Source organism: Cyclopterus lumpus, chromosome 9, assembly GCF_009769545.1.
Source record: "Cyclopterus lumpus isolate fCycLum1 chromosome 9, fCycLum1.pri, whole genome shotgun sequence".
NCBI lineage: Eukaryota > Metazoa > Chordata > Actinopteri > Perciformes > Cyclopteridae > Cyclopterus > Cyclopterus lumpus.
In genome coordinates this window covers 3,855,488-3,875,618 of record NC_046974.1, presented here as the reverse complement: position 1 = coordinate 3,875,618, position 20,131 = coordinate 3,855,488, and the positions used below count along the sequence as shown (strand labels likewise).

The 20,131-nt window shown below is 43.4% G+C and overlaps 1 protein-coding gene across 1 annotated transcript in view; it reads right to left on the bottom strand.

Annotated features, from left to right (window-relative positions):
• The window catches only part of LOC117736011 (protein unc-13 homolog B-like), a 150,421-nt gene that overhangs the window by 92,820 nt on the left and 37,470 nt on the right, over window positions 1–20,131 (bottom strand). Inside the window, exon 8 of the mRNA XM_034540985.1 lies at window positions 19,068–19,281. Coding sequence (XP_034396876.1) covers window positions 19,068–19,281 — 214 coding nt within the window. The remainder of the gene's footprint in view (window positions 1–19,067; window positions 19,282–20,131) is intronic.

Genomic DNA, 20,131 nt, shown 5'->3' with positions numbered 1-20,131 from the left:
GGTTTAGTCGGGTAAGCTGAATGACTGAGGCTGATTGCAGACTTCTATGACAATCATGTCAAGAAGGGGCTGCAATCAGCAATGGGACGTCTCCATCCTTATGGAAGATAGGAGTTCATACTGCACGTTAAGGGTGGAAACGGCATTTTGATAATGAGAACGGCTATCATCGCTTACAGTGAAGGTTCTGGCTAAAAGCAGAATAGAGAAAAACCTTTTTAAGGAACCTACTTCTACTGCAGGATCTATTAATGTATAGAACATTCAATGATAACTGCAATAATTCATAATTATTTAGCCTATTTATTAATCGTAAGTGGCTGACTGAAAGAGAAAAAAAGGGTAGTGTGTGGCTGCTGGATGATTGAGACTGCAAGCAAGGAAAGTGGCTCTTTGCTTTAACTGGCATGATTAACTTAGTCTTGGATGGAGGCCAAATTACTTTCACTTTTCCTTTAATTCAAGTGTCCCGTCTTCCTCTGTGGTGTGCACTGCCCTACTCTCATAAATCTATCAGAGTTTTAATTCATATAAACAAATTGGCTGAATAACTGCAGGGGACAGAGAAAGGAGGGGCTTTATACGCCGCCTCACAAGTCAAACGCTAATAAATAAAGACCATAGTTTTTTTCGTTCATTGCACTTCCATCACTGTCAGGAAAGCCATTACCGAGGTGCTGTAAGTACAAAATAGCTCCTGTACATTAACACATAATGGTGAGTGTGTTTCAAACAAATGTGATCACTTTCTTTCCTAGTGAATGGCTTTGATGATGAAACGTACAATGTCAGACTTTTAATTAATGGTTTGTATTTATGGCTGTAAGGTGGACCTTGTATATTATTAACAAGAATTTTGTTTGGTTGTTTGGTTGAAAACGTCTAAATCTAAGAGTGCATTTAGGACTATAGGAGGTAGGTTTAGGAATGGGAAAGGGGAAAAAGGCACAGAGCTACTGATATCAAATGTGACAAGATACAACTCTAAATGGGAAAAGAAAAGCATGAAAGGTGCTGTGCTGTGCATGATAAATGAACAATGTCATTTATCATTCAAATTATACTAGCCTTTTGGCAGCCTCCTTTGTCAACAGGTCCTTTGGTTGCTCTTTGCCCAGATCTGCATGCATGTCAGGTGTGTCAATTTCACTAGTAGCTACCTTTAACTGGGGTTCATCCAAACCCTCTGCTAAAGAAACTGAGAGAGAGGGAATGCCAGACTGTGGCAACTGTGCTAAGGTATCACAGCTTCCTGTTTTTGAAGTTTCTGTTGGTCCTTCTGTATCACTGGCATCTGCACTCTCAGTTCCTCCAGAGCCGAGGGAAAGTTTCTCAGACTCTGGCTCACAAAATTCGTCTGCAGGTTTTGGACGTTCGGACTGAGGTTGGGTCGTTACCACCGGAGGGGTGGATTCAGGTTTCGGTGGGTCAGAGTTCCCAAACATTGAGCCAAGTTTCATGCCAAACACAGATGAAGCAGATGATGATTCTTCCTTTCCAGTTGGCTTTTCATCCTGGAAAATACCAGCTGAAAGGCTTTTAAAACCAGAAAAGAGACCACCATCTGCCTGTTGTGGCTGTGGTGTCTTTTTAACAGTGGCTGGAGATGGAGTGGTTGAGAAAAGGGATCCAAAAGATGATGTACCTTCAGCAGCTACAGACATAAAGCCAAATTTAGGAGCAGTCAGACTGGGTATTTCAAACATGCTTTTGTTTTCCGGAGCTGGGGCTGGTGCAGCTTTTTCAGACACTGCAGATCCTGAGCCCTCTAACTGTTTAGCATGCTCATCATCCCCTGCTTCTTTCTCAGGGAAAGTCTCTGTTTTCATGGTGGACTCGGTCAGAGAACTTTCATCTGCTTCTGTTTTGTCTGTTCGTTCTGCCTCCTCTACTAAGCCTTTTTCAGGGACCTCAGAGTCCTCAGGGTTTTTAACATGTCCTTCTACAGATAAAGGTGTGCTCTCTGTATCCGTCTTGTCAGTTCTCTCAGCAACTGTTACTGTTGCACAAGTATCCTCTTGTCCAGACTCTGTGCCAGACACAGGGTTTTTAACATGTCCTTCTACAGATAAAGGTGTGCTCTCTGTATCTGTCTTGTCAGTTCTCTCAGCAACTGTTACTGTTGCACAAGTATCCTCTTGTACAGAGTCTGTGCCAGACTGTTGATGTTCCTCGGATTTTTTTGTTTCAGGACCTTTAAATATACCAAATAGGTCACCAGTAAGGGATTCTGTAGCAATGCTACTTGGAAGACCAAAAAATGAGCTTTTCTGTGGTGGTGGTTGTTGTTGTTGTTGTTGTTGTTGTGGCTGACGAGGAGCAGGTGATGATCCAAAAAGTGAACCAGGTGAGCCTGAGAAAAAACCACCAACATTTGGTGCTTTACTTGGGGCATTTGGGGTAGAAAACATGGACATAAAGCCAGAAAATGGAGCTGGTTCAGGAGGCTTTTGTGGTCCTGGCTGTCTTGGTCCAGCCATTCTTGGGCCCCCCATCCGTGGCCCTCCCATCCTTAGGTCCCCCATTCTTGGGCCCCCCATCCGTGGCCCTCCCATCCTTGGGTCCCCCATCCGTGGTCCTCCCATCCTTGGTGCTCCCATTCTTTGTCCTGGTGGGCCAGGTGGCCTGGCCATACCTGGCATGGGCTGTTGCTGTGTTGGAGGACTAGCAGGTCCCAAAGAAGGACCTACTAAAGGCCTCACAGCTTGAGATGTGATTTCATCATCAGATGTTGGGACCTCTGCAACAGAATCCTTACTTTCAACTGGTTTCTCTAATCCATGTGCTGGTTCTTTACTAGCCTCTGCAAGCTCGGATTTAGCCTCAATTGCTTCCTTTCCAGTCTCGTCAGATGTGACTATCTTGTCCTCTTCAATTGATTTTTCTGATTCTGAAACGGTGGTCTCTGTTTTAACTACACCTATTACAGATTCTGCAGTTGGTTTCTCTATAACTGCTATTACCAAATCGGCTGAAGTTCCTTCTTCAGTACCTTTTTCCACATCTGCAACAGCTGCTTGTTTATCACCAATAACTTGCAATGGTTCCTTAGTTAATTGTTCCACATTTGTGACAGCTGTTTGTTCATCACCAACAACTTTCAAACGTTCCTTAGTTAATGGTTCCATATCTGTGACAGCTGTGTGTTCATCACCAACAACTTTCAAAGGTTCCTTAGTTAATTGTTCTACATCTGTGACAGCTGTTTGTTCATCACCAACAACTTTCAAAGGTTCCTTAGTTAATTGTTCTACATCTGTGACAGCTGTTTGTTCATCACCAACAACTTTCAAAGGTTCCTTAGTTAATTGTTCTACATCTGTGACAGCTGTTTGTCCATCACCAACAACTTCCAAAGGTTCCTTAGTTAATTGTTCTACATCTGTGACAGCTGTTTGTTCATCACCAACAACTTTCGCAGGTTCCTTAGTTAATTGTTCCAAATTTGTGACAGCTCTTTGTTTATCACCAACAACTTTCAAAGATTCCTTAGTTAATTGTTCCACATCTGTGACTGATTTTTGTTCTTCATCATCTACTTTCAAAGGCTCCTCACTTAATTGTTCCACATCTTTAACTGCTGTTTGCTCTTCATCAGCAACTTTCACTGGCTCCCCCATTAGTTTTTCTACCTCTGGAATTGTTGTCTGTCCTGCAACAACAGTTGTACAATGTTCTACTCCAACCATATCTGAGCTTGTATTGTCAGTATAATTCACAACACTTTTTATTTGCATATCATCAGGTTTCTCTGAAGGACTGGCAGATATGTCACCTGTGCTTTTGAGTTCAAAAGTATCCGTCTCTGATACAGCAACTTCTTTCACAGAATCCGTTGTATCTTTCATTTCAGTTTGAATGTCTGACTGTTCCTCCCTTCCTAGTTTTACAGCTTGTAGTGTCTCTTTCACTAGTAGATTTCCAGTCACATTTGGTGTGTCTGTGAGGGAAGCTTCAACCACCACTGATGCATGTTCATCATCAGAAATGTGATGTTGCATTGTGGCTAATTTGGTCACCTCCAGCTGTGTATCTTTATTAATGTCCAAGGTTGAATTTTTATCATCTTGGCATGCCTCTATTTTGAGTTCCACCTTATCTAATGAGGTAGAAAGAGTCTCAGAAGGTACATTTTCCATTGCCTCAATAACGTGATCCTTTGCTCCTTTATTACCCTTCCCAATTGTTTCTGGCTCTGTCTTGGTTTCCTCCATGAAAGACATTCCAAATAGACCAAACCCAGTTTTAGATTTGTTTCCATCCGAACTCCCGCCAAGTGAAAAAACGGAGGAAACTTTAAAACCACCTTCTGATTCAGGTGGTTTAGAAGCTACTGGATGTGCTTCTGATGCTTGCTGGTTTTGTCCACCAAACATAGAGAATAGTCCTTTTCCTGAGGGCTCTGAACCTCTGGGTCCTGGTGGTGTAACTGTTGGTCCTGGTGGGGGTATTTTTGGTCCCATTTGGGACTGGGCACCAAGACCTCCAAACTTGGAAAACAAACCTGCACCAGGAGTTTCTTTATTTGAAGTAGAACCTGGGAGGATGCCACCAAATATAGAGGATCCAGCGGAAGGTGTTCTTGGTGTGGCACTATCTCCAGGATGACCTTTGGGACTGGGTGGTTGCTGAGGTGTAGATGGACCAAACATGGAAAACAGGCCTTTGCCTGGTGGTTCTTTTGGTGGAGGACCTCTAGGTCGCACACCAGTTGGACCTCTCGGGCCTCTTGGGCCAGATGGTGGTTGAATACTGGATCCCCCAAACATAGAAAATAAGCCTTTACCCTGGGTCTCTTGTGGGGTCGACAGTGGTGGGTCTTTGGTTCCAGTTGAAGATGGGGCATTTGACCCACCCAACATTGAGAGTAACCCTGTGCCAGGACTGTCTTTGGTAGAAGACCCAGGAAGAATGCCACCTAGTATTGATAATCCAGTTTGGGAGGAGGTCTGCTGTGGGGTTGCCGTGGAGCCACTAAACATAGAAAATAGGCTTTTTCCTGATTGCTCATTAGGTTGTTCTGCCCCGTGTTGATCAACCCTGTGAGCCAAACTATCACCCTTGGAGGTTGGGATTTCTTCTGTGCAAGGTTTGAAAGGACTGGGTGGAGGGGTCAATAAGGTGACATCGCTTTCAGTTTTGTCATGAGGACCTTCAGGTGATTTTGCGTCTGAGACAGAGGGTACTTCTTTCAGTGACTTATCAAGAGACTGAACTTCTTCAGGCAATACAACATCTGAAGTGGTGCTTTTATCCCCATGGGCTAACTCTTCAACGGTTTCAGGGCATGCAGGTGGTGCTGACACTAAGATTGTTTTTTCAGTTACCTGGTAGGCTAGATCCCTGAGGGATTTAACTATTTCAAGCGGGGTTATATCTAAAGCTGTTGATTTTATGTCCTTGGAAGTTACCTCAAGTGGCAGCTCACAAGCTTCAGTTGTCTCTGCTTTTACTTCAGCTACTGAGAGGGTAGCTTCTATGCTTGAGCTTTTCTTTATCAGGACATGCTGAGGGTCATGTTCTTTTATATGGGTACATACTGCTGTAGTCTGGGTTCTTGACATCTCTGCTGAATAGGTCTTGATGTGCTCCGATTCATTGAATGCCTCTGTACTACAGGTTTCCGTAGCCCTTCCATCCTCAGTTATAACCGACAGTGCAACAGTATCAGTTTCAGCAGGTAAAGATTCCTTACTGTCTGGTAATGTTGCTGCAATTAGAGTGGTATCTTCAGAGGCACTAACTTCTGAAAGTTCAGGCTTGCTGTCTTCATTTAACTCACGTTCAATTGTCTCGTCTTCTGGTGAACTCGCTGCTGAGACAAAAATATGGGGTAGTCTCATATAAGGTTTTGGCTCACTTGGTTCCATTTCCGTTTCAACAGTAGATGTTTTTGAGCAATTTATGCCAATGTAGATTGACGTTGGTTGGCTGATTTTCTCCTGTGATGTGTTAGACACAGCAGACACCTCACCAACTCCAGTGTTGACGTTGACAGACTCTGTGGATATAGTTTGTCTGGTTTCTTTTGAACATTCCTGCTGTGACATGTCTGATATAGATAAAGCCATATTATCTGTGACAACTTCTTCTGAAATTGGTTTAGACACAACATCTGACCATGTTTCTGAACATTCTATTGAACGGTCTGTACTTATAACTCCTTTAGGTGTCATGGTATCTGGTAGTTTAACTGGTGAACATTCAGAAGGAGGTATTTTTTTCGCTGGTGTCTCTATTGCTGGACTTGCATTTAGTGTTGCCAGTGGTTGCTGATAGTCTTGAGAAATAGACTTGGAACCACACATTGGTGACTCGTTGGAGGATGAGGCCACAGGTGATATCATTGCAGATGTTTGAGGACTCACACCACTTAACATTGAACCTTTTTCTTTGTATTGTGATTCAACAATCAGTGATGGTGTCACAGCCAACTCTGTCTGCAGGGCTGCAGATTGATTGTTGAATGATTCAGATGGTGAGGAAGCAGATAGTTCACCTCCAATTTTCAGTTGGCTAGATTCAGCGAAGGATTTTGTCTGTGTTGTTGGTGATTGCAAAATGCTTTTCTTGTTTGACAAATTGTAATCTTTTAATTTAAAAGCAGTGTCATCTTGATCACAAACAAGTGATGGTGTGCAAGGTAGATAACTAGACAAAGCAGGCATTTTTGGGCTCAAATCAACTGACTCTGGTATTTTAACAACAGATGATTCTGGGGAAATTCTCTCTTCAACATCACAGTGCATGGAAATTGTAGTCAATACAGATGCCGTCTTCTCATCAGGAGTAAATGTAACATGGCTGACAGCAGAAGTCTGTGTTGGCGTAACTTGTATTCTGTCGTCCAAAGGTATTGACACAATCGTGTGATGAGAGTGGTGAGGCATTACATCAACTGATTTTGCACCGATAGAGGATTGTGAACCTAAACCACTATATAATGAAATCAAACCCTTAACAGAGGTGGGACCTGCTGGTGTTGGCGATACCTCTGGTCCTTGCATTTGAGCTCCAAGGCCTTGGATCAGATAACTACTCGTTTCTTGTTTTACAGGCAGTGGGCCATGTTTTATGGTGGGTTGCGATACAAGTGCACTAACCTCTGATACATGTTGAAAGGGAGCGACAGTACTCGTGGGAACAGTTGGAGTTGGATATTGCTGAACAGTGACAGGGCATTGGCTTGGATAAGTTTGTTTTGAGAGTTGAAGAGATTCTTTTGCATAATAATCTGTTGTTGAACCGCTCTGTACTGACTGTTTGTCAAAAGAATGCAGAGAAGGATCCGTTTTGTGTCTATCTTGTGCTTGCTGAATAATTGAAGTAGGAACAGTTTGGGATCTACCGTGCAGTTTCTCTGTGGAAAAAGAAGGCAATGTATGTCCATTACCAGTCATTGTTTCACTATTTGATGGGCCTTCCTCAATGCTCCCATAGCTGTCCACAGTTGGCTGCTTGATAAGAATTCTTGGCAAAAAGGTCATGTCATGCTGAACAATTGTATCTTGTCTTTGCAATTTTGGAGTCTTTGCCTGAGATCTAGCAATGGGTGAAGTCCAACCAATTTCCACACCAGATTGCTGATATTGCTGTTGTGGGACTGAATGTTGTGTTTTTAGTAGAGGTATGTTTGGAGGCAATTGATCAGGCTTATTGGATTCAACCTGTTGATATGCACTTTTTAGTGAGAATGTAACAGATGAATAGTCCTGCACAGCAACATTCTGCAGAGTCTGTACCTTCATTTGACTTAGCTGCAAAGAGGAAAGAGAAGTATTCATTGGAGCAGTGTTCAATCCTATTTCTGATTGTCTTCTGCAATGTCTACCATGTTGGGTATTGGCCTGTTTTTCAGTGGAATATTCCATAGAAGTGGGTGGAGATATGTATTGCTGCTGATCGTAAAGACTATTCTGAGAGAGAGATGAGATATAAGAAAAGGAAAGATCCTTTGCATCTTCAACACCTAAAACTGGGGTTTTGTTTATAGGATCCACAGTTAGGTCAACAATATCCCAAGTTATTTTTTTCTCCAAGCACCCTCCAGACTGCCTTCTTTCAAACATTTCTTTCTTTGCTTTGTTATTAATGAAATTCATGGGCTGTCCATCCTCTGGTTCCGTGAAAGTACTTGTTGGTTGTAATGTAATGATAGCTATATTTCCGCTATCTTTTGCAGAGAAATCCACTGGTCTATTTTGTTGGTGTGTGTCCTTGTAGGTGGTCTTTGAACCAGGAAATACCTCATTACTGTGATTGGTAGAGATCTGCCGATGCAGTCTCTCCGTTGTGTTGACTCCACTTAATACATGTATTCCTTGTTGAGGTACAGATTGTTCCACTATGAGTGGTACACCAACAGAATAATCTGTTGCTAAAGTTGCCGTGTTTCTGACAAATGGCACAGTTCCAGTTGACAAGGTATCTGTAGCTGTTTCAGATTGCTTCCGCTGTGATTTTGGAGACATATCTAGGAAGCTTTTGATAGAGTTGGCAGGCGCTGATGCTCTTTGATCTATTTCTCGAGGTCCAGTGTGCACAAATCCTTGTTGCATTTGTTCTTGCGATCCAACTTGTGTTTGTTGCCTTTTAGGTTGCTCCTGGGAGGGGTATGTTTCCACAATTAGTGGGACACCAATAGAATCTCCTTGAGAATGTGCAAAGCCTGAAAGCCTCGTTCTTACCATTGATACTGTATCTGAATAGTTTAGGATTGTGTCTGATATACATGCCTTTGTTGACATATCTAATGTGCCTTTAACAGAGTTTGCTGGAGCTGTAGAGAGTTGATAAGGTTGTATATATAAGGTTGTAATATGTGACACGCCATTGGTTTCACTTATACTGGAACCTTGCACTGTCATACTGCTGGAAAGTGATTGATGCAGAACAGGGCAAATGTTTCTGTTAAGGGTTTGCTGTTTTTGTGCATGAATCAAGGTTTGTGGTTGCCTGTCACATGTCGATTCCAGTGGTGTTGGTTCAACTACCAGGGGAATACCAACAGAATCCTTTCTGGCAACCATTCTTGCACTTGGCTTATTAACAAGAGAAATTGCTCCACTTTGAGTAGACTCAGATTCTGGCATTGTTGTTCTCAATGTGGCTTGGGATGGCTTTGGTGACATATTCAGTGGTGTAGCTGAGACTGGTTTTGTTGGGCTGGATGTCTGATGTGTTTGAACAGTGTCTGAATACTGTACAGTTGAGCGATTTGACTTTGCAAGGACATCAGGCCTGCTTTGTGAATACGATTGCATAATGGACTGTGACACACTATTGGTCTCACTTACACTTGGGCACTGTATTGTCATATTGCTGGGAAGTGATTGATGCACAACAGGGCCAATGTTTCTGTTAAGGGTTTGTTGTTTTTGTGCATGGATCAAGGTTTGTGGTTGCCTGTCACATGTCGATTCCAGTGGTGTTGGTTCAACTACCAGGGGAATACCAACAGAATCCTTTCTGGCAACCACTCTGGCACTTGGCTTATTAACAAGAGAAATTGCTCCACTTTGAGTAGACTCAGATTCTGGCATTGTTGTTCTCAGTGTGGCTTGGGATGGCTTGGGTGACATATCCAGTGGTGCAGCTGAGACAGGTTTGGTTGGGCTAGATGTCTGATGTGTTTGAACAGTCTCTGAATATTGTACAGTTGAGCGATTTGGCTTTGCAAGGACATCAGGCGTGCTTTGTGAATACGATTGCATAATGGACTGTGACACACTATTGGTCTCACTTACATTGGGGCACTGCATAGTCATATAGCTGAGAAGGGGTTGATGTAAAACAGGGACAATGTTTCTATCCAGAGTCTGCTGTTTTTGCACAGGGATCAATGTTTGAGGTTGCTTCTGGCATGTTGATTCCAGTGGTGTTGGTTCAACTACAAGGGGTATACCAACAGAATCTTTTCGGGCAACTGCTCTTGCGCTTGGCTTATTAACAAGTGAAATTGCCTCACTTTGAGTAGAGTCATATTTTGACATTGTTGTTCTTAGTGTGACTTGGGATGGCTTGGGTGACATATCCAGTGCTGCAGCTGTTACAGGTTTTGTTGAAGTGGATGCCTGATGCGTTGAAACAGTTTCTGAATGTAGAGTTGAGTGTTTTGACTGCACAAAGGAACCATGTTTGCTTTGGCGATATTGTTGTTGATATATAATAGGCTCTGAGTGGCATTGAGTCTTATTCTCTAACTCCTGGTGTGCATTTGAAGGGTAGCTGATCTTGATGTCCCCAAGAAGTTCTTGAAAAGGGATATCTACAACTAATGGTAAACCAACAGAGTCTTTTCGTGCAAGTTCACGGGCACTTGGCTTGCCTCTTGTTAGTGGTATAGCTTCACTAGTTTGATCTGTTCTTCCTTCAATAACCACCTCCTTCAATTTGGCAGAAGACGTAGAAGTCATGTCTAGTGTGGCCTTAACTGAATTGGCTGGTGCTGTTACTTGATGTTTTTTTGTACACATTTCAAAGGATTCAGAAGACTGACCTAAAAGAGACTGCTGTCTTGGTAACAATTCCCTCCTACGACCAGATGGGATCTCCTTTTTCGTAATTGAGCATTTAACCTGATTACCTGTAATTGCATGAGACTGATATTCTGAATGCATATCCTCTGTTGTTAGTCTCTGATGCTCTGTTGATTCCCCTCCATATGACAAGTTAATGGATTCATGATGACTCAAACTTCTTTCTGCCTCCTCAGAAGTTAATGGTTTTCTCTTTGTCAATGACAGTGCCTCATGGACAGAATCCTTTGATGGCACAACAGCTTGCGGAGTCTGCTGAGTTGTTCTCTTGGCAGACATATCTAATGTAGCTTTCACTGAGTTTGCTGGTGCAGTGTTCCCCTGATATTGCTGGGCATTTCCACTGGACTGATAGGAAGGAGGTGTAAAAATTGCTCTCTTACGGTCAACAGGAATCTGCTGTCTACAACCAGTTGTAACTATTGGTAGGCTTTGCTGCATCTTTTGATGCATATTGAATGAAGAATTAATTTGCTGCCCCTGAGGGTCTACTTGCTGTCTCATAACAGGGCTTACCAATGGTGCAGTACATACAGGTTGCAAAGCTCCATCAATTCCGGACACTTTCCGAGAACTATGAATAACTGAAGAGCTTCTTGTTGCTGATAACCTGATGTTAGTTTCAGAACTCCCTGGTAACTCCTGAGAAGATGTAAGAGACGGTTTGGACGAAATGTTTAGCGCAGCTTTGCCAAAGTCTTTAACAACAACTTGGTTTGTGTCAGTGGTAGAAGTACTGTTTGAGGCGAGTGGTCTATGCATATGCATTGTAGAAGAGATATGACCAACTCTAACCTCTGGACTGGACAATTTTCTCTCTGATTTGCTTTGTTGGTTAACTGGCCTGTAGTTGGTCTGAGAAACTGTTCTCTGAATTGGAACTCTTGTATTTTGCTGTAAAGTGCCTAAAGTTGGATATTCTAAATCAGGTTGTTCATGTTCTTCTTCCTCCATCTGTTTAGTAAGATCTACAGCAATGGTCTTGTCAGCCAAGTCCACACTTGTGTCAATATTCATCTGCTTTTTCTCTTTGAATCTTTTCAACTTGTACTTTGTGAAGTCAACAACTTCATCTTTTTTTCTGGATTCTAGGTTGGCATCTGTTGCTTCAATTTGTTTGGTATTTTTTATTTTATTAATCATGGAAGAAAAATCTAGGACTTTATTGCGTATTTGAGATTCAATGGGAGTGCCAAAGTTATGATTTCTTTTGTATAGGTGGGCTTCATTACTTGAGCTGTCATTCAGTATATGTAATTTAGGAGTACATTTCTGAGATGAATCTTGTTTCTGCTTTGGAGACAGGGTGGATGTTTGATCTATTGATAAGGGACTGCTGACTTGGCTAATGTCACACGTTCCTGTGACTGTGGTTTTGTTTGCTTGTGATATTGCTCTGGGTTTGTCTGCCTGAGATAGCTGTCTTGCAAGCTTGGGTCTCTGTGGGGATATAGAAGGCCCAGCCACAGTTCTGGTAGATGCTGAGGATACACTCCTGACAGAAGTTGCCTGTGCTGAAGAGGCTGAAGAGGCTTTAGTAACAGTTGGTGGTGTAGGCAGTTTCCTTCCCAACTGTACACATACTGGTATTTTTGAAGCTGATGGGCTCTCAGGAAGATTTCTGGAAATGTTTGAAATCTCTGAAACCTTGCTAGACACAGATGGCGATGTGACAGGGGTTGAGGATGTCAGTTTATTCACTTTACTTGCGTCAGTATTAGGAGATGTTCCAGTTATTCCTTCAATTGCTGAAAATGTGGGGTTTGACTTTGGTGTTGGTTGGTCTGCAAGTGTGTCACATATATTTGAAATCCTGATTTCAGGAATTGGAGCAGGTCTATTTGCAGAGATAGGTGTTGAATAGCACCTTGGAGAAGGTGAAGGGGAGAATGTAAGCTCATCTGGTATTCCCTGATTCTTCCAGTATGGCCCTCCATGTCCCCCTTTAAGTGACTTTAAAGTAAGATCAGCTGCCTTCATTGGCTCCTCTTGACAGCAATTGTGTACAGAGTCCACCGTGATCTTTTTAAGCTTGTACACTGTAAAGTCCACCGGCTGATCTGCTTGTGAAGACATAGATTCCTGAAACATTTGAGAGAAGCTTTCCAAATTCATGTTCATTATTTTTTCTCCTTTTTGAAGGGCGGAAGTTAAGTCCACGGGTGCATCTGAAAGCAGTGATTTATTCTGTTGCTGGCCTTGAATCCATACACCTTTATCTTCAGGGCAGAGTGGGATTTTAAAACCACAAAGGGTTACTTTGTCCTTTCCTTTTTGTTTTAGAATGTTAGCAATATTTTCAGTGATATTTCCTAGAGCTTGTACATCCTCTGGTGCAGCACAGGCATAGAGGTGCCTACCAGCTCTGTCGGTCAAGAGGGAATAAATGTGATCCTCATCTATATAAACATAATATCCACAGTCCCCAGCCTCAGCTGGCCACCACAACCCTTGCTCCAATAGTGAAAGCCATTGTTGATACCATTCAGAATTCTCAAAGAGCATTTCCTCATCAGTATCCTCTGCAGTTCCTGCAGACCTGCTTAAATCCATAGCGCCACGTGTTAAATCTTTTGGACCCTTTTTTGTGGAAAGTTGTTTAAAAAACTCAGTTGCTGATTTCAAACCAAAGTGTTCATCTTTTACTCCACGAGTAATACAACCTTTTTCCACTACTTTGCTGAATTCTTGTACATTGCATTCTGCAAGTGAATGGCATCTACTTAAACGTGCCTTTGGTTTTTCCATGCACAGATTTAGACCACTGCTTTCAGCAATCCAAGATTTTCTTTCCCTATCAAGTTCATTCAAATGGTCACAGCTACTCCAGGGTTTCTTGTCTTTGCAAGTCATATCAAACAAAACAAGATCTTCATTTGGATCAAAAAAGCGATTTCTGCTCTCAAAAAGCTGGGTGGCAGCATCTCTCCAAGGATGTGAGGGCACATTGAAGTCACTGATTTCTATAGGATTTAACCATATTTGGTTCTGCAATTGAGGTGCTCTAACAGTTGATGGTATATTCCCTTGGTATTCTTGGGAGCGTTCCTGAACTTGAGTGGCAAGGGCTTCAGCAAGAGCATAATCATTGAGTTGCTGCCACAGAAGAGCCTCTATGAGACACTGGTGCTCATAGAGCTCTGGTGGAATAACACCATGCTCTGTAAAGTTGTATAAGAGATCCTTGTACCCATACTCATTTGATGTCCCATACAAAAGACGTTGAATTTCTTCAAGATAAGATTGGGTTGAAGAAATTGTTGGATCTTGCCAAACCTGAGAAGGCAGAGGTTCTTTACGGGTATCAACAACTGGAGTAGCTGTTGTGAGTGTTTCTGTACTTGAAGAGATACCCTCCTTACTCTTTGGTAGATAACGATCAAGAAGGCCTTTTTCAGATTCCTTTAGAGGAGCAGAAGGGCTACGGTCATTGAGGCCTGTTTTGAAAAGGCTGGATAACAAACCAGGAGACGTGGTACTTGTGCTGGTGTCTGGTTCCTCCTTCCTAAGCGGAGGGGTTGACGGCTGCTGTGTCTTTGACGATGACTCCTCTGTGGCACTAAAAAGACCTGAGAGGAAACCTTTTTGAGCTGAACCTTTTGAATCTTTATCTGTGGCCGCATTTTGGGAGGAAGGCATCTCTACTGGTTTGGTTCTCTGAATCTGTGGTTGCCCCTGTCCTGCACGTGGCAGATGTTGTTGCTGTGTTGTTTCAAGGTTCACCTGATCAGAAGTTGATCGTGACTGTTCCACAGTACCTGAAATTTTGTTCATTAGACCAGAAAATAATCCCCCTGATTCAGACTGGGTTGGATTTTGTCCTGCTTTAACAGATGGTTGACCTGCCTGAGCAGGTTGAGATGACTGTTGATCCTGTGGTACATTTTCACCAGATGCAAGCTTCAGAATACCTGAAAGCAAGCCTCCACTTTGACTAGGCTGTTGGTTTGCTGTATGTTGAGGACTTACACTTTTGCTAAGTTGTTGCTGCTGTTGAGGTGATGTCTGACCAAACAGACCAGATAAGAATCCTCCTTGCTGACTGGATTGAGACGATTGTTGCCCTGTAGATGGACCAGGTCCAACAATGTTTGATTTATTTCCCTGTTGGGACCCCGGTGTCTGTGGGCCGGACTGTTGTGATGTATTATCTGTAGATGCTAACTTATTAAAAAGCCCAGACAAAAGTCCACCCTGCTGCGGCTCTGGTGCGGATGCAGCTGGTTGTTGAGGTAACTGGGTTTGCCTCTGCAGAGGCTGTCTGTTACCTTGTTGGGGTTGCTGATGTTTGGGATGACTTACAGGTGGTTGCTGCTGTACTGGAGGAGTAGGACCCACTGAAAATAGCCCAGAGAAGAGGCCTCCCTGTTGATTCTGTGGTTGCTGGGTCATTCTAGGGCCTACTCTTTGTGCATGTTGCTGTTCTTGTTGGCTTCCCAGTGTGGATTGTGGGGGGCCTGTATCCGCAATTTTGTTGAACAATCCAGTGAGCATACCTCCGGGACTAACTGGGGGCTGTTGTGGAGGGACTTGGTTTTGCTGTTGTAGGTTTTGTCTATTGCCTGGTTGCTGATTAGATTGATGACCGCATGGGCCACTCTGTTGCTGGTTTTGTGAGGGCTGGCTTGGGTTTGTAGGAGCAGAGTCCTGGACCCCAATTCCAAAAAGACCAGAGAAGAATCCTCCTGGTTGAGGAGGTCCTTGCTGTGCTGGTTTTTGGTTAGCCCCTTGAGCTCCAGACTCTGATTGTCGTTGAGATGGAGTAGGATTAGGTTCTACGATCTTGTTAAAAAGTCCTGACAACATGTTACCTGATTGATGATTTGCTTGCGTAGATTGTGTATCCAAGGGTCCTTTTGGTGGCTGGGAAGCGGTTTCTGTGAGTTTCAACAAACCCCCTAAGAATCCACTAGGTTGAAGCATAGTTCCTGTTGCTTTCGGATGTTGTATTTCAGTTGTTTGTTCAGGCTGTTGCTGTTGGCTTGTTTGTTGATCTGAGACTAAAGGCTGTCTTAATTGCTGGTCAGACAAATTCCCTGCTGACTGAATAGGAGGAGAGGTGCCTTGACCCAAGTTTTGTTCAGGTCCTTCTGTTTTTGCTGTATGGTCAGCTGCTTCTGGTTGTGACTCTTGACTGGGCTGATTTGGTTGAGCACCAGTTACTGTGTCAGTAGCTTTTTTCAAGAACCCAGATAGGAGTCCTCCAGAAACCGGCTGTGCAGCAGCAGGTTGTCCTTGCCTTTGAGTTGGAATTTGGCTTGATTGGCCTTCTGGTAATGACGATGGTGACTGATTTATAGGAGCAGAAACATTATCAGAGGCAAATTTCAAAAATCCTGACAACAGTCCTCCTGGCTGTTGTGTGGCGGAAATTTGTTGTGTTTGGGGAGACGACTGAGGTGAAGAAAATAGTCCTGAAAATAGTCCACCTTGTTGAGGCTGACTATCCACTCCTTGGGCTTTCTTGTCAGACGACACGTCTTCTGTTGATCCTAGATTAAACAAACCAGAAAGAATGCCTTTGGCCTGTGAGACTTGTGGTTGTGATCTGGCTTGTTCCATAGACTTGGGCGGACCTTGATCTTTAGATGTGACATCTGCCTCAAGCTGGACATCTGTCTTGCTTTGAGAATCTTTTTCAGACAATGTTTGCTCTTGAGACAATTGTTCTGTTTTGCAGAGAGTGCCATCTGTGGTTTCAGGGACCATGTGTTCAGTATGTGGCTCAGTTTGACCACTAGGTTGGGTTAGCATCACATTAGGAGTCATTTGTGGTGTTGCAGCTTCCTTAGCAGGGTCATTTGGGGCTACTTTAAACAGGTTTGAAAACCAGCCGGTTTCTGTGTTTCCTTTTGGGACACTTTCAAGAAGAGCAGTACGACTTGGAGAGGGACTTTTTACAAGGCTGGAGGAAGGACCTTTTGGCGGGGCATTGGCATCTTCGCCAGATGCAAACTTAAGAATGCCCGAGAGCATTCCTCTTTCTGTTGTTGGTGGGGGTGTACTTTCAGAAGAGAAAAATGGAATTTTGAGTTTGCTGCTTAAAAATGACTCTTCTGCAGGCTTGGTGTTACTCGATGGATTCTCAGAAGGAACTGTTGATATGAGGGTTGACAGAGATTTCTTAAAAGGACTGAAGAACCCTGTTTCCTCTGGATTGCTTTCAGGTTTTGGTTCAGATAATGCAGGGGATCTTCTTTCTTGAACATCAGGTAGCTCACCAGATGACTCTGTCTCTGGAAGAAGCTCTACAGATCCACTTCCTGTTTCTTGCAAAAGCTCAATTGATCCACTTCCTGCATCTGGCAAAATATCAACTGATCCACTTCCTGAACCTGGTCTTGTCTCTACTGATGACTGTTGTTCTGTTTCTAAGCCCTCTCTATTAGGACTAGTGGATCTCTTTTCAGGCCCTTGTTGGGATTCATTGGTTCTAGCAGATGCACTTTTTTGCTCTGATGGCTGAGGTGATGGCTCTCTAGCTGGTGGTGCACTGGAAAAAAGTCTCAAAGGACTAAGCCTTCCCAACATTGTTTCAAACCCGGATGAGGATTGAATAGCAGAGGTTGCGCTGGCTTGTGCCTCTGTGCCAACATGTGCTGACGCCTGACCAGTGTCAGCTTGCCGACTGGATTCAGAGGATTGAAATGGCAAAAGAGACTGCAGGGAAAACTTTTTTTCTGTTGTTGGGTCATGAGAGGCAGGAGGAACTATAGCCACTGGGGGGGAAGTGCCACCACTTTTGGGCATAAACGAAAGCAGCTTTGAAATGCCAGACTCAGGTTGGGGTAATGATTGTGTGGTAGGCGGGTCTGTTTCAGTGGTACCAGAGGTTTCTGTGGCTTCAGGACTAACTTTAGGGATCAAAGAGAGCAGTTTTGAAATACCAGAGTCTGCCTGTGGTGGTTTGGGGGTTGTAGTTGTGGCAGAGGCTTCTAACTCAGTGGTAGACTTTGATCCTGTGATTGTACTGAATAATGAACTCATAGCATTCTTTACTCCAGCTATACCCTGTTCAACCGCACTGTCCTCCTTATTAATTTCGGGTTTTACTTCATGGCTACTACTGTCTTCAGGCTGCACAACTTCAGCATTGGTTGGCAGTGCTGGGAGTTTTCTTCTAATTGGTTTTGGCATTGATTCGTAGTTGCTGATTTCCTCCTCTTTTACGGCCAGGTATTCAGACACTGAGTCAACTAAGCTTTGAAGTTCATCCATTGCATCTACATATTCATCACCTGGCTCCTCAACAGGAGACAACATAGGATCTTCTCCACTATCTATTCTCCCTTTGCTTGAAGAGCCTTGTCCTCCAAAAGGTGACATATAGTAGCTCGGGTAGTGGTAACTTTCATATTCATAGCTGACATCCCCCTCAGAGAATGCCAGGTCATATAGTTCCTCCTCGGATCCAAAGGAATACTGCATCTCATCTGAACCAACTGAGCCATATTCTCCCCTCCCTCTGATCCTCGCAGCTTCTTCCAGAGCTTCCTCCTCCTCACAAAAAGCTGCATAGCTCTCAAGTGTGTCCTCTAAGGCAGTTTTGGCCCACAGCCTGGTCTTGTAAAGTAGACTTTCTCTGTCTGACTGCTGTCGTAGCTGTTTGACAGAGGGAATGATATCAATTTCAGGAGGGGACGACTCATCCTCAAAGCTGCCGGCTTCTTTATAAACTAACCGTACCTCTCCACTACCAAAGCCACACCTCTGTCTGTGTGTCCTGCCATCCGCCTCCTCCGAATCCTCAGGGGATAGTGCATCACACTCTACTGTCTGGTAGAACCTGCTACCTTTGGACTCACAAGAGTTGTCACTGATCCGGTAGATGATGCTTTTATCTTCGTCCTCCCAAATCTTTTGCTCGGCGTCCAAGTAATCATCCAAGACACCCGTGTCAGGCACTTTATATTTATTCTCCCAATCCTCCACGCCCATACCAGAGTCAACAGGGATTATTCTTACTCTACCATGACTGTTTGATCGCCTGGATTGAAGATTAAAAAGTGCCATGCAGGAAGCGGTGGAACATGACGCGAATAAAAAGAGCAGAAAGAAAGAAAGAAAAGGAAGATAAATTAAGCAAGACACATTAATCAAAAGCAACAGATTGTGAAAATGTACATGCAGGCAAAGAAATAGAATAGCAAAAGGAAAAAAAAAGCAGAGTACACATGTGGAAGGAAAAGTATCTCGTTTGATAATGTACTCAATTTTATAATTTATATTTTTCAGAGGCATAAGCAGCTGCACAACATTATGTGACATAAATAGAGACAAAGTAAGTTGCAGCTCCTTGCTGTTAGTATGTCTATATTTTGGTAGGCCAGCATTTTCTCTTGCTTTGTGTGAGATTATTTAGTTTTTTCCCATGGCAACACGTACCAATATGAAAACATCTCTATTCAACAAATGTGTAAAATGGCACAAGCAACAGATTAACAGGGTTGTATTCAATATTATAAGTATTTCAAACATCAATGGATTCGAGCACACATGCATGAGCTCTGTGATTGGGTGTTTGTTTACCTGGGCCCCCGTGTTTTTCTGTAGTCCAGCTCGTAGCTTTGTATGGAGTCGGCCTCCCTGGACAGGGTTTGACGTTGGGCCCTGCGCCCTATGGGGTACTGGTGCACCGATGAATTCGTCTGGGAGGTGCTGTGGAACCGTGGAGGTCTGTTGCCAGTTTCACTGCGGTAATCACTGTCGCGGTCATCCACCGCACTGTCGTGGTCATCGAAAGCTGGGCACAGGCAACGGAACAGTTTAGCACACAAACACAAAGGAAGATCATTTCTAAAAAATACATTTAAAAAAAGATTTGTTTAGATGATACTCTATTCTTATTCATTAATGTATTTGATATGCTAGTTATAGCCCTCTGGTAGACATATGTAAGTGACACCTTGTCACAAAGAGGATGATTCATACTAAAGTTACAGCTACACCATTGTTTGCCACGACACTGTTGTGACGTGAGGAAGACTTCTAAACATTGACATTCTTTAATAAAAAGCTCCCTCTAGTGGTAGCAGGCATGTAATACAAAACCAACAACAAGACGTTTGAATCATTGAACCAATGCATTACAAAATGCCACACAAAGTACACCAACAAAAAATGGTCAAACACACGCACACACACACACACCCACACACACACACACACACACACACACACACACACACACACGTTGCTTTGTACTTTGACCGGGAGGGAACATCAATGCCAAGTATCAAACACAGTGACGACAAACACCGGATACAGACCGAACATGCAGTGATTGTTATTTCAAAGGAGAGAGGAGTCCTGTATGAGGTGGAGGGGAGGACAAGGGGGGGCTATACGTACTCTGCTGGTCATTCCATCCGAAATAACTCCAACTGCCTGGAGGCATGGAGGAAAGTGTTCAAAGAAGTCGGGAAGAAAAACTTTATTACTGAATAAATCAAGCCAGTAACTGTGAACTGGTGACGGCCAAATGAGCAGGTAGCATGTTACGGGACTGAAAACACCCCCCAACATGTTGGAAAGGTGAACCGTTACACCGGTGTGAGATCAATAAGAAGTGCTGCCGGTGAAACAAGGTGTAA